The 12645-nt window shown below is 44.3% G+C and overlaps 1 protein-coding gene across 1 annotated transcript in view; it reads right to left on the reverse strand.

Annotated features, from left to right (window-relative positions):
* dennd1c (DENN domain containing 1C) overlaps nucleotides 1-12287 on the reverse strand; it is a gene marked incomplete at its 3' end in the record, with an annotated part of 26089 nt that extends 13802 nt beyond the window's left edge. The window contains exons 1-5 of the mRNA XM_038967792.1: nucleotides 12265-12287; nucleotides 11271-11390; nucleotides 10972-11041; nucleotides 9500-9580; nucleotides 6763-6816 (exon numbers count right to left, since the gene is read on the reverse strand). Of these exons, the coding sequence (XP_038823720.1) occupies nucleotides 6763-6816; nucleotides 9500-9580; nucleotides 10972-11041; nucleotides 11271-11390; nucleotides 12265-12287 (348 nt within the window). The remainder of the gene's footprint in view (nucleotides 1-6762; nucleotides 6817-9499; nucleotides 9581-10971; nucleotides 11042-11270; nucleotides 11391-12264) is intronic.
* Nucleotides 12288-12645: the final 358 nt, after the last annotated feature.

The raw sequence follows: 12645 nt of genomic DNA on the forward strand, positions 1-12645 counted from the left end.
GTATGTGTAAAGGGGGCCAGTCTCTAAACAGGATGTTTCCATAACGGTGAGGTAGGAGGCATATGTTAGAGCTAATAGATTGTAAACTACTGCCCTGTAGCACTGTCTTATAGCTGTTCTATATCATTATATTCTCTCTATATGTTATAGTTTCACTGTTCTATGTCATTATATTATCTATATATGTTATAGAACAGTGAAGCTATGTCATTATATTATCTATATATGTTATAGCTTCACTGTTCTATGTCATTATATTCTCTCTGTATGTTATAGAACAGTGAAGCTATGTCATTATATTATCTATATATGTTATAGCTTCACTGTTCTATGTCATTATATTCTCTCTGTATGTTATAGAACAGTGAAGCTATGTCATTATATTATCTATATATGTTATAGCTTCACTGTTCTATATCATTATATTATCTCTATGATATAGCTTCACTGTTCTATGTCATTATATTATCTATATATGTTATAGCTTCACTGTTCTATATCACTATATTCTCTATATGTTATAGTTTCACTGTTCTATGTCATTATATTCTCTCTGTATGTTATAGAACAGTGAAGCTATATCATTATATTATCTGTATATGATATAGCTTCACTGTTCTATGTCATTATATTATCTATATATGATATAGCTTCACTGTTCTAAACCATTATATTCTCTCTGTATGTTATAGATTCACTGTTCTATATCATTATATTCTCTCTGTATGGTATAGAACAGTGAAGCTATATCATTATATTATCTCTGTATGTTTTTTAGCTTCACTGTTCTATATCATTATATTATCTCTATATGATATAACTTCACTGTTCTATATCATTATGTTATCTCTATATGTTATAGCTTCGCTGTTCTATGTCATTATATTCTATCTGTATGTTATAGTTTCACTTTTATAGTTCATTATATTATCTCTATATGTTATGCATCATTATATCCACTTGACTGTGAATAGATTGCTTATTCTCAGAAATAGCTCTTTGTGTCTGAGAAGGGTAATTATCTAGTGGACTGTGGCAGGCTGCAAGGATGTGCACTCCCTAGTTTCAAAGCCTCTCCTGACTGATGTTTTATTTTATTTTTTTATTTCACCTTTATTTAACCAGGTAAGCTAGTTGAGAACAAGTTCTCATTTGCAACGGCGACCTGGCCAAGATAAAGCATTGCAATTCGACACATACAACAACACAGAGTTACACATGGAATAAACAAAACATACAGTCAATAATATAGTAGAAAAAAGAAAACAAAAAGTCTATATACAGTGAGTGCAATGAGGTAAGATAAGGGAGTTAAGGCAATACATAGGCCATGGTGGCGAAGTAATTACAATATAGCAATTACACACTGGAATGGTAGATGTGCAGAAGATGAATGTGCAAGTAGAGATACTGGGGTGCAAAGGAGCAAGATAAATAAATAAATACAGTATGGGGATGAGGTACTTGGATGGGCTGTTTACAGATGGGCTATGTACAGGTGCAGTGATCTGTGAGCTGCTCTGACAGCTGGTGCTTAAAGCTAGTGAGGGAGATATGAGTCTCCAGCTTCAGTGATTTTTGCAGTTCGTTCCAGTCATTGGCAGCAGAGAACTGGAAGGAAAGGCGACCAAAGGAAGAATTGGCTTTGGGGGTGACCAGTGAGATATACCTGCTGGAGCGCTTGCTACGAGTGTGTGCTGCTATGGTGACCAGTGAGCTGAGATAAGGCGGGGCTTTACCTAGCAGAGACTTGTAGATAACCTGTAGCCAGTGGGTTTGGCGATGAGTATGAAGCGAGGGCAAACCAACGAGAGAGTACAGGTCGCAGTGGTGGGTAGTGTATGGGGCTTTGGTGACAAAACGGATGGCACTGTGATAGACTGCATCCAATGTGTTGAGTAGAGTGTTGGAGGCTATTTTATAGATGACATTGCCGAAGTCGAGGATCGGTAGGATGGTCAGTTTTACGAGGGTATGTTTGGCAGCATGAGTGAAGGATGCTTAGTTGCGATATAGGAAGCCGATTCTAGATTTAATTTTGGATTGGAGATGCTTAATATGAGTCTGGAAGGAGAGTTTACAGTCTAACCAAAACATCTAGGTATTTGTAGTTGTCCACGTATTCTAAGTCAGAGCCGTCCAGAGTAGTGATGCTGGACAGGCGGGCAGGTGCGGGCAGTGATCAATTGAATAGCATGCATTTAGTTTTTCTTGCATTTAAGAGCAGTTGGAGGCCACGGAAGGAGAGTTGTATGGCATTGAAGCTCGTCTGGAGGTTAGTTAACACAGTGTCCAAAGAGGGGCCAGAAGTATACAGAATGGTGTCGTCTGTGTAGAGGTGGATCAGAGAATCACCAGCAGCAAGAGCAACATCATTGATGTATACAGAGAAGAGAGTCGGCCAGAGAATTGAACCCTGTGGCACCCCATAGAGACTGTCAGAGGTCCGGACAACAGGCCCTCCGATTTGACTTTCTGAACTCTATCAGAGAAGTAGTTGGTAAACCAGGCGATGCAGTCATTTGAGAAACCAAGGCTGCCAATAAGAATGTGGTGATTGACAGAGTCAAAAGCCTTGGCCAGGTCAATGAATATGGCTGCACAGTAATCTCTCTTCGATGGTGGTTATGATATCATTTAGGACCTTGAGCGTGGCTGAGGTGCACCCATGACCAGCTCTGAAACCAGATTGCATAGCGGAGAAGGTACGGTGGGATTCGAAATGTTCGGTGATCTGTTTATTAACTTGGCTTTTGAAGACCTTAGAAAGACAGGGTAGGATAGATATAGGTCTGTAGCAGTTTGGGAATCTCAGACGATATGAAAAAGAGGTTGAACAGGCTAGTAATAGGGGTTGCAACAATTTCGGCAGATAATTTTAAAAAGAGAGGATCCAGATTGTCTAGCCCGGCTGATTTGTAGGGGTCCAGATTTTGCAGCTCTTTCAGAACATCAGCTATCTGGATTTGGGTGAAGGAGAAATGGTGGGGGCTTGGGCGGGTTGCTGTGGAGGATGCCGGGCAGTTGACCGGGGTAGCGGTAGCCAGGTGGAAAGCATTGCCAGCCATAGAGAAATGCTTATTGAAATTCTCAATTATAGTGGATTTATCGGTGGTAACAGAGTTTCCTAGCCTCAGAGCAGTTGGCAGCTGGGAGGAGGTGCTCTTATTCTCCATGGACTTTACAGTGTCCCAGAACTTTTTTGAGTTTGTACTACAGGATGCAAATTTCTGTTTGAAAACCTAGCCTTAGCTTTCCTAACTGCCTGTGTACATTTGTTCCTAACTTCCCTGAAAAGTTCCATATCACGGGGGCATATCATGCAGAACGCCACAGGATGTTTTTGTGCTGGGCAAGGGCAGACAGGTCTGGAGTGAACCAAGGACTATATCTATTCCTGGTAAAAAAAAAAAAATTGAATGGAGCATGCTTGTTTAAGATGGTGAGGAAGGCACTTTTAAAGAATAACCAGGCATCCTCTACTGACGGGATGAGGTCAATGTCATTCCAGGATACCCCGGCCAGGTCGATTAGAAAGGCCTGCTTGCAGAAGTATTTTAGGGAGCGTTTGACAGTGATGAGGGGAGGTCGTTTGATCGCAGACCCATTACGGATGCAGGCAATGAGGCAGTGATCGCCGAGATCTTGATTGAAAACAGCAGAGGTGTATTTGGAGGGCGAGTTAGTGAGGATGATATCTATAAGGGTGCCCGTGTTTACGGATTTGGGGTTGTACCTGGTAGGGTCATTGATAATTTGTGTGAGATTGAGGGCATCAAGCTTATATTGTAGGATGGCCGGCGTGTTAAGCATGTCGCAGTTTAGGTCACCTAGCAGCACGAGCTCAGAAGATAGATGGGGGGCAATCAATTCACATATGGTGTCGAGGGCACAGCTGGGAGCAGAGAGTGGTCTATAGCAAGCGGCAACGATGAGAGACTTGTTTCTGGAAAGGTGGATTTTTAGAAGTAGAAGCTCGAATTGTTTGGGTACAGACCTGGATAGTAAGACAGAACTCTGCAGGCTATCTTTGCAGTAGATTGCAACACCGCCCCCTTTGGCAGTTCTATCTTGGCGGAAAATGTTATAGTTAGGGATGGAGATTTCAGGGTTTTTGGTGGTTTTCCTAAGCCAGGATTCAGACACGGCTAAGACATCCGGGTTGGCAGAGTGTGCTAAAGCAGTGAGTAAAACAAACTTAGGGAGTAGGCTTCTAATGTTAACATGCATGAAACCAAGGCTTTTACGGTTACAGAAGGCAACAAATGAGAGCACCTGGGGAGTGGGAGTGAAGCTAGGCACTGCAGGACCTGGATTAACTTCTACATCACCAGAGGAACAGAGGAGAAGTAGGATAAGGGTACGGCTAAAGGCTATACAAACTGGCCGTCTAGCACGTTCGGAACAGAGGGTAAAAGGAGCAGGTTTCTGGGCAAAATAGCATAGATTCAAGGCATAGTGTACAGACAAAGGTAAGGTAGGATGTGAGTACACTGGAGGTAAACCTAGGCATTGAGTAATGATGAGAGAGATATAGTCTCTAGAGACATTTAAACCAGGTGATGTCACCGCATATGTAGGAGGTGGAACAACATGGTTGGTTAAGTTATATTGAGCAGGGCTAGAGGCTCAACAGTGAAATAAGACAGTAATCACTAACCAGGACAGTAATGGACGAAGCATGTTGATATTAGAGAGAGGCATGCGTAGCCAAGTGATCATATGGGTCCAGTGAGTGGTTGGGCTGGCTGGGGACACGGCGATTCAGACAGTTAGCAGGCCGGGGCTAACAAGCTATCAGTTAGTAGGCCGGGGATAACAAGCAAACAGTTAGCAGACCGGGGCTAGCAAGCTAACAGTTAGCAGACCGGGGCTAGCAAGCTAGCAGTTAGCAGACCGGGGTTATCAAGCTAGCAGTTAGCAGACCGGGGCTATCAAGTTAGCAGAAGGGCCTTTGGGGGACATCGCGATGGAGGAAAGTCTGTTTTTGCCTCCTTGTGCGGAGACATCTAGCATCTGTACGACCCAGTGTGGTGAATACATCTAGCATCTGTACGACCCAGCATGGTAAATACATCTGTACGACACAGTGTGGTGAATACATCTAACATCTGTACGACCCAGCGTGGTGAATACATCTGTACGACCCAGTGTTGTGACTACATCTGTACGACCCAGTGTGGTGAATACATCTGTACGGCACAGTGTGGTGAATACATCTGTACGACACAGTGTGGTGAATACATCTGTACGACACAGTGTTGTGAATACATCTGTACGATTCAGTGTGGTGAATACATCTGTACGACACAGTGTTGTGAATACATCTGTACGACACAGTGTTGTGAATACATCTGTACGATTCAGTGTGGTGAATACATCTGTACGACACAGTGTGGTGAATACATCTGTACGACACAGTGTTGTGAATACATCTGTACGATTCAGTGTGGTGAATACATCTGTACGACACAGTGTGGTGAATACATCTGTACGACACAGTGTTGTGAATACATCAGTACGACACAGTGTGGTGAATACATCTGTACGACACAGTGTTGTGAATACATCTGTACGATTCAGTGTGGTGAATACATCTGTACGACACAGTGTGGTGAATACATCAGTACGACACAGTGTGGTGAATACATCTGTACGACCCAGTGTGGTGAATACATCTGTACGACACAGTGTGGTGAATACATCTGTACGACCCAGTGTGGTGAATACATCTGTACGACACAGTGTGGTGAATACATCTGTACGACCCAGTGTGGTGAATACATCTGTACGACCCAGTGTGGTGAATACATCTGTACGACACAGTGTGGTGAATACATCTGTACGACCCAGTGTGGTGAATACATCTGTACGACACAGTGTGGTGAATACATCTGTACGACCCAGTGACTTGAATTGTTTGACTTGAATTTGTAGCAGAACTTAGAACCAAACACTATTATCAATGTACCAACAGCAGTAGCACTAGGATACAGATACACTGTAGCTCAGACTCATTCCATGGAGGGCCTAGAGTCTGCTGGATTATGGTTGTTCCTTTCAGTTAAGACCTAGACAACCAGGTGAGGGGAGTTCCTTACTAATTAAGGACTTTACTTCATCAATCAAGATCAAGGTAGGAGAAAAAAACAGCAGACACTCAGCCCTCCATGGAATGAGTTTGACACGTGCTATAGATGATTACAACAGTGTATTATAGTGACAGCAGACTAACACTGTCAGGGATGGAGGGGAGCCCTCTGGGGTTAGGTCAGGGTTAGGGTTAGGGTTAGGGTTAGGGTCAGGGTCAGGATCAGGGTTAGGGTCAGGGTCAGGATCAGGATCAGGGTTAGGGTTAGGGTCAGGATCAGGGTCAGGATCAGGGTCAGGGTTAGGGTTAGGGTTAGGGTTAGGGTTAGGGTTAGGGTCAGGGTCAGGTTCAGGATCAGGGTTAGGGTCAGGGTCAGGATCAGGATCAGGGTTAGGGTCAGGGTCAGGGTCAGGGTCAGGGTCAGGATCAGGATCAGGATCAGGGTTAGGGTCAGGGTTAGGGTCAGGGTCAGGATCAGGGTTAGGGTCAGGATCAGGATCAGGGTTAGGGTTAGGGTTAGGGTCAGGGTTAGGGTCAGGGTTAGGGTCAGGGTCAGGATCAGGGTTAGGGTCAGGGTTAGGGTTAGGGTTAGGGTTAGGGTTAGGGTCAGGGTCAGGGTCAGGGTTAGGATTAGGGTCAGGGTTCGTGTATTACAGTGACAGTAGACTCACACTCTCAGGGATGGAAGGGAGCCCTCTGGGGTCTGGAGCGATGAAGTACGGGACCTGGGGAGGAAGGGAACAAGTAGCAGTTACTTTCCATCCCAAATGGCACTCTATTCCAGAGGTGCACTATTTCTGACCATGGGGCATAGGGCTCTATGCAGGGAATAGCATGCCATTTGAGGTGCAGTCCTAGTCAGAAAGAACAACATCTGGGTGTATGTTAGTACTGGTAGACCCATCATGATCCTGTTATCAGGTCTGGTTCTGAGAGATCATCTGGGTGTATGTTAGTACTGGTAGACCCATCATGATCCTGTTATCAGGTCTGGTTCGGAGAGATCATCTTGAGAGAACCAGGGTTCACAGAGTGTCCAGGTGATTTTAGATTTTTGATTAGTCTAGTTTTAGGTGTTAACTATGTCTTGGTTTAGTAGTAGATCAGGTTATAGGTTATAGGTGTTAATCCAGACCAGGTTTTAGGTTATAGGTCTAAATCAGACCAGGTTTTAGGTTATGGGTGTTAATCCAGACCAGGTTTTAGGTTATAGGTGTTAATCCAGACCAGGTTTTAGGTTATAGGTGTTAATCCAGACCAGGTTTTAGGTTATAGGTGTTAATCCAGACCAGGTTTAGGTTATAGGTGTTAATCCAGTCCAGGTTATAGGTTATAGGTCTTAATCCAGACCAGGTTTTAGGTTATAGGTGTTAATCCAGACCAGGTTTTAGGTTATGGGCGTTAATCCAGACTAGGTTATAGGTCTTAATCCAGACCAGGTTTTAGGTTATAGGTGTTAATCCAGACCAGGTTTTAGGTAATAGGTGTTAATCCAGACCAGGTTATAGGTTATAGGTGTTAATCCAGACCAGGTTTTAGGTTATAGGTATTAATCCAGCCCAGGTTATAAATTACAGGTGTTAATCCAGACCAGGTTTTAGGTTATAGTTGTTAATTCTGACCAGGTTTTAGGTTATAAATCTTAATCCAGACCAGGTTTTAGGAATGGGTGTAGGTGTTAATCCAGACCAGGTTATAGGTTATAGGTGTTAATCTAGACCAGGTTTTAGGTTATAGGTGTTAATCCAGACCAGGTTTTAGGTTGTAGGTGTTAATCCAGACCAGGTTTTAGGTTATATGTGTTTGTGCAGCAGACCAGTTTTAAGGTTCTAGTGGGTGTTAGTTCAGACCAGGTTTTAGGTTCTAAGTGTTAGTCCAGACCAGGTTTTAGGTTACAAGTGTAAGAACAGGCCACGTTTTAGGTTATAAGTGTTAGTCCAGACCAGGTTTTAGTTTCTAGCTGTTAGTCCAGACCAATTCTTAGGTTCTAGGTGTTAGTCCAGACCAGGCTTTAGGTTCTAGCTGTTAAAACATACCATGTTTTAGGTTATAGGTGTTAATCCAGACTAGGTTATAGGTGTTAATCCAGACCAGGTTTTAGGTTATAGATGTTAATCCAGACCAGGTTTTAGGTTCTAGGTGTTAGTGCCGCAGACCAGTTTTAAGGTTCTAGTGGGTGTTAGGCCATACCAGGTTTTAGGTTCTAAGTGTTATGACAGAACAGGTGTTAGGTTCTAAGTGTTAGTTCAGAACAGGTTTTAGGTTCTAAGTGTTAGTTCAGAACAGGTTTTAGGTTCTAAGTGTTAGTCCAGACCAGGCTTTAGGTTCTAGGTGTTAAAACAGACCAGGTTTTAGTTTCTAACTGTTAGTCCAGACCAGGTTTTAGGTTATAAGTGTAAGAACAGGCCATGTTTTAGGTTATAAGTGTTAAAACAGACCAGGTTTTAGTTTCTAGCTGTTAGTCCAGACCAATTTTAGGTTCTAGGTGTTAGTCCAGACCAGGTTTTAGGTTCTAGCTGTTAAAACAGACCATGTTTTAGGTTATAGGTGTTAATCCAGACTAGGTTATAGGTGTTAATCCAGACCAGGTTTTAGGTTATATATGTTAATCCAGACCAGGTTTTAGGTTCTAGGTGTTAGTGCAGCAGACCAGTTTTAAGGTTCTAGTGGGTGTTAGTCCAGACCAGGTTTTAGGTTCTAAGTGTTATGACAGAACAGGTTTTAGGTTCTAAGTGTTAGTTCAGAACAGGTTTTAGGTTCTAAGTGTTAGTCCAGAACAGGTTTACGGTTCTAAGTGTTAGTCCAGAACAGGTTTTAGGTTCTAACTGTTAGTCCAGACCAGGTTTTAGGTTCTAGGTGTTAAAACAGACCAGGTTTTAGTTTCTAACTGTTAGTCCAGACCAGGTTTTAGGTTATAAGTGTAAGAACAGGCCATGTTTTAGGTTATAAGTGTTAAAACAGACCAGGTTTTTAGTTTCTAGCTGTTAGTCCAGACCTATTTTTAGGTCTAGGTGTTAGTCCAGACCATGTTTTAGGTTCTAGCTGTTAGTCCAGACCAGGTTTTAGGTTCGAGGTGTTAGTCCAGACCTAGCAGGGTTCCAGGACTCACCCCTTCCTTCCCTGGGGTGAGGGGGGCATGTCCAGGAGGGCGGGGCATCTCTGTCCTGACCAATAGCTTCTCTCCCTCAGAGAGAAACACAACACACTACCACACAGCCCAGAAAACCCCTCTATCTAATAACAAATCCACATGATACACTACAACACAGAAAACAGTTTCCATGACAACCGCGTAACGTAATATGATTGTGTTTCCTATATAATGGGTTGGAATTGGAATTTCCACTTGGAATTAGAATTGATGGGACAAAATACTAAGTTGGGATGAATAGACTAGTTGAGGCTTACCAGCTGCAGAGTGACAGAGCCGACAGCCAATGGCAGGGGATGTGTGTAGAGGGCGGCCAGCAGTTCTCGCATCTCATTGGTCTGTTGAGAAGCAAGCGATACTCATGAAACACTAATGAAATACTTTTGAAATACTAATTAAATGCTTATGAAATACTAATTAAATTGACTTGACATATCAAAGCCAGGAAAATGTTTGAAGGAACTTGACTGTAAAGAACTGTAGACACAATACAGTCCAGTATAAAGCAGGGGTGTCAAACTCATCCCATGAAAAGAATTAAGACGTTTTATTGTCACACACCAGGTAGGTGCAGTGACGTGTTGTTTTACAGGCTCCGTAATAGTAGTGCAGCGCCCCTGGAGCAAATTAGGGTTAAGTGCCACATGGACAGATTGTTCACCTTGTCGGCCAGGGGATTTGAACCAGCGACCTTTCGGTTACTGGCACAACTCTCTTCAGACAGTGACGTTAATTGATCAATCAAGTACGAGGGAGGGAGGGGATGAAACCCACAGACACTCAGCCAGGTTACTGAGAGACCCACCTGTCTCTTGGTCAGATAGTCAGCCAGGTTACTGAGAGACTCACCTGTCCCTTGGTCAGATAGTCAGCCAGGTTACTGAGAGACTCACCTGTCCCTTGGTCAGATAGTCAGCCAGGTTACTGAGAGACCCACCTGTCCCTTGGTCAGATAGTCAGCCAGGTTACTGAGAGACTCACCTGTCCCTTGGTCAGATAGTCAGCCAGGTTACTGAGAGACCCACTTGTCCCTTGGTCAGATAGTCAGCCAGGTTACTGAGAGACTCACCTGTCCCTTGGTCAGATAGTCAGCCAGGTTACTGAGAGACCCACCTGTCCCTTGGTCAGATAGTCAGCCAGGTTACTGAGAGACTCACCTGTCCCTTGGTCAGATAGTCAGCCAGGTTACTGAGAGACTCACCTGTCCCTTGGTCAGATAGTCAGCCAGGTTACTGAGAGACTCACCTGTCCCTTGGTCAGATAGTCAGCCAGGTTACTGAGAGACCCACTTGTCCCTTGGTCAGATAGTCAGCCAGGTTACTGAGAGACTCACCTGTCCCTTGGTCAGATAGTCAGCCAGGTTACTGAGAGACTCACCTGTCCCTTGGTCAGATAGTCAGCCAGGTTACTGAGAGACCCACTTGTCCCTTGGTCAGATAGTCAGCCAGGTTACTGAGAGACTCACCTGTCCCTTGGTCAGATAGTCAGCCAGGTTACTGAGAGACTCACCTGTCCCTTGGTCAGATAGTCAGCCAGGTTACTGAGAGACTCACCTGTCCCTTGGTCAGATAGTCAGCCAGGTTACTGAGAGACCCACCTGTCCCTTGGTCAGATAGTCAGCCAGGTTACTGAGAGACTCACCTGTCCCTTGGTCAGATAGTCAGCCAGGTTACTGAGAGACTCACCTGTCCCTTGGTCAGATAGTCAGCCAGGTTACTGAGAGACTCACCTGTCCCTTGGTCAGATAGTCAGCCAGGTTGTTCAGAAGTTTGTAAAACACTTCAAACCAAGGTAGGTAGCTACAACACACAAGTGCACATATTATGAAAGTAGTGTATGGTTAATGTTGTCACTAAATACAGAGATGAACACACACACACACACACACACACACACACACACACACACACACACACACACACACACACACACACACACACACACACACACACACACACACACACACACACACACACACACACACACACACACACACACACACACACACACACACACACTCTCACTTACCTAAGCATACAGAGGCAGGTGTGTGAGCTGCTGGTGAGGCGACAGAAGCCGAAGCGTTGGCATCCCTCCAAGTCAGTCAACACAAAGGTGAAGTGTTGCACTGCTACCACATCTCTCACTCTGATGGAGGAGGAGGAGGAGGAGGAGGAGGAGGAGGAGGAGGAGGGAGGAGGAGGGAGAGGGAGGAGGAGGAGGAGGAGGAAGAGGGAGGAGGAGGAGGAGGAAGAGGAGGAGAGGGAGGAGGGAGGAGGGAGGAGGAGGAGGAGGAGGAGGGGGAGGAGGAGGAGGAAGAGAAGGAGGGAGGAGGAGGAGGGAGGAGGAGGAGGAGGAGGAGGAGGGAGGAGGAGGAGGGAGGAGGAGTAGGAGGAAGGAGGAGGGAGTAGGAGGGAAGGGTGGATGAAGTGAGGGAGAAAAGGATGGATGGAGGGAGGGAGAGAAGGGAGAGAGGGATGGATGGATGAAAATCTCTCTCTCTATGTGTCCATAATCTCTCTCTATGTGTCCATAATCGCTCTCTCTCTATGTGTCCATAATCTCTCTCTCTCTCCTATGTGTCCTATCTCTCTCTCGCTCTATGTGTTCCATAATCTCTCTCTCTCTATGTGTCCATAATCTACTCTCTCTCTCTAGGTGTCCATAATCTCTCTCTCTCTCTATGTGTCCATAATCTCTCTCTCTCTCTATGTGTCCATAATCTCTCTCTCTCTTCTAATATGTGTCCATAATCTCTCTCTTCTATGTGTCCAATAATCTCTCTCTCTCTCTATGTGTGCCATAATCTCTCTCTCTCTCTCTATGTGTCCATAATCTCTCTCTCTCCTATATGTGTCCATCAAAAAATCTCTCTCTCTCTCTATGTGTCCATCAATCTCTCTCTCTCTTCTATGTAATCCATAAATCTCTCGCTCTCTATGTGTACCATAATCCTCGCTCTCTCTCTCTATGCTGTCCCATAATCTCTCTCTCTCTATAGGTGTTCCATAATCTCTCTTACTCTATGTGTCGATAATCTCTCATCTCTCGTCTATGTGTCCATAATCTCTCTCTGTCGTCTATGTGTCCATAATCTCTCTCTCTCTATGTGTCCATAATCTCTCTCTCTCTCTTATGTGTCCATAATCTCTCTCTCTCTCTATGTGTCCATAATCTCTCTCTCTCTTCTATGTGTCCATAATCTCTCTCTCTCTATATGTGTCCATAATCTCTCTCTCTCTCTATGTGTCCATAATCTCTCTCTCTCTCTATGTGTCCATAATCTCTCCTCTCTATATGTGTCCATAATCTCTCTCTCTCTATGTGTCCATAATCTCTCTCTCTCTCCGCTCTATGTATCCATAATCTCTCCTCTCTCTATTTCCATAATCGCGCTCTCGGA

The sequence above is a fragment of the Salvelinus namaycush genome, chromosome 2 (genome assembly GCF_016432855.1).
Source record: "Salvelinus namaycush isolate Seneca chromosome 2, SaNama_1.0, whole genome shotgun sequence".
In the NCBI taxonomy this organism is placed as follows: domain Eukaryota; kingdom Metazoa; phylum Chordata; class Actinopteri; order Salmoniformes; family Salmonidae; genus Salvelinus; species Salvelinus namaycush.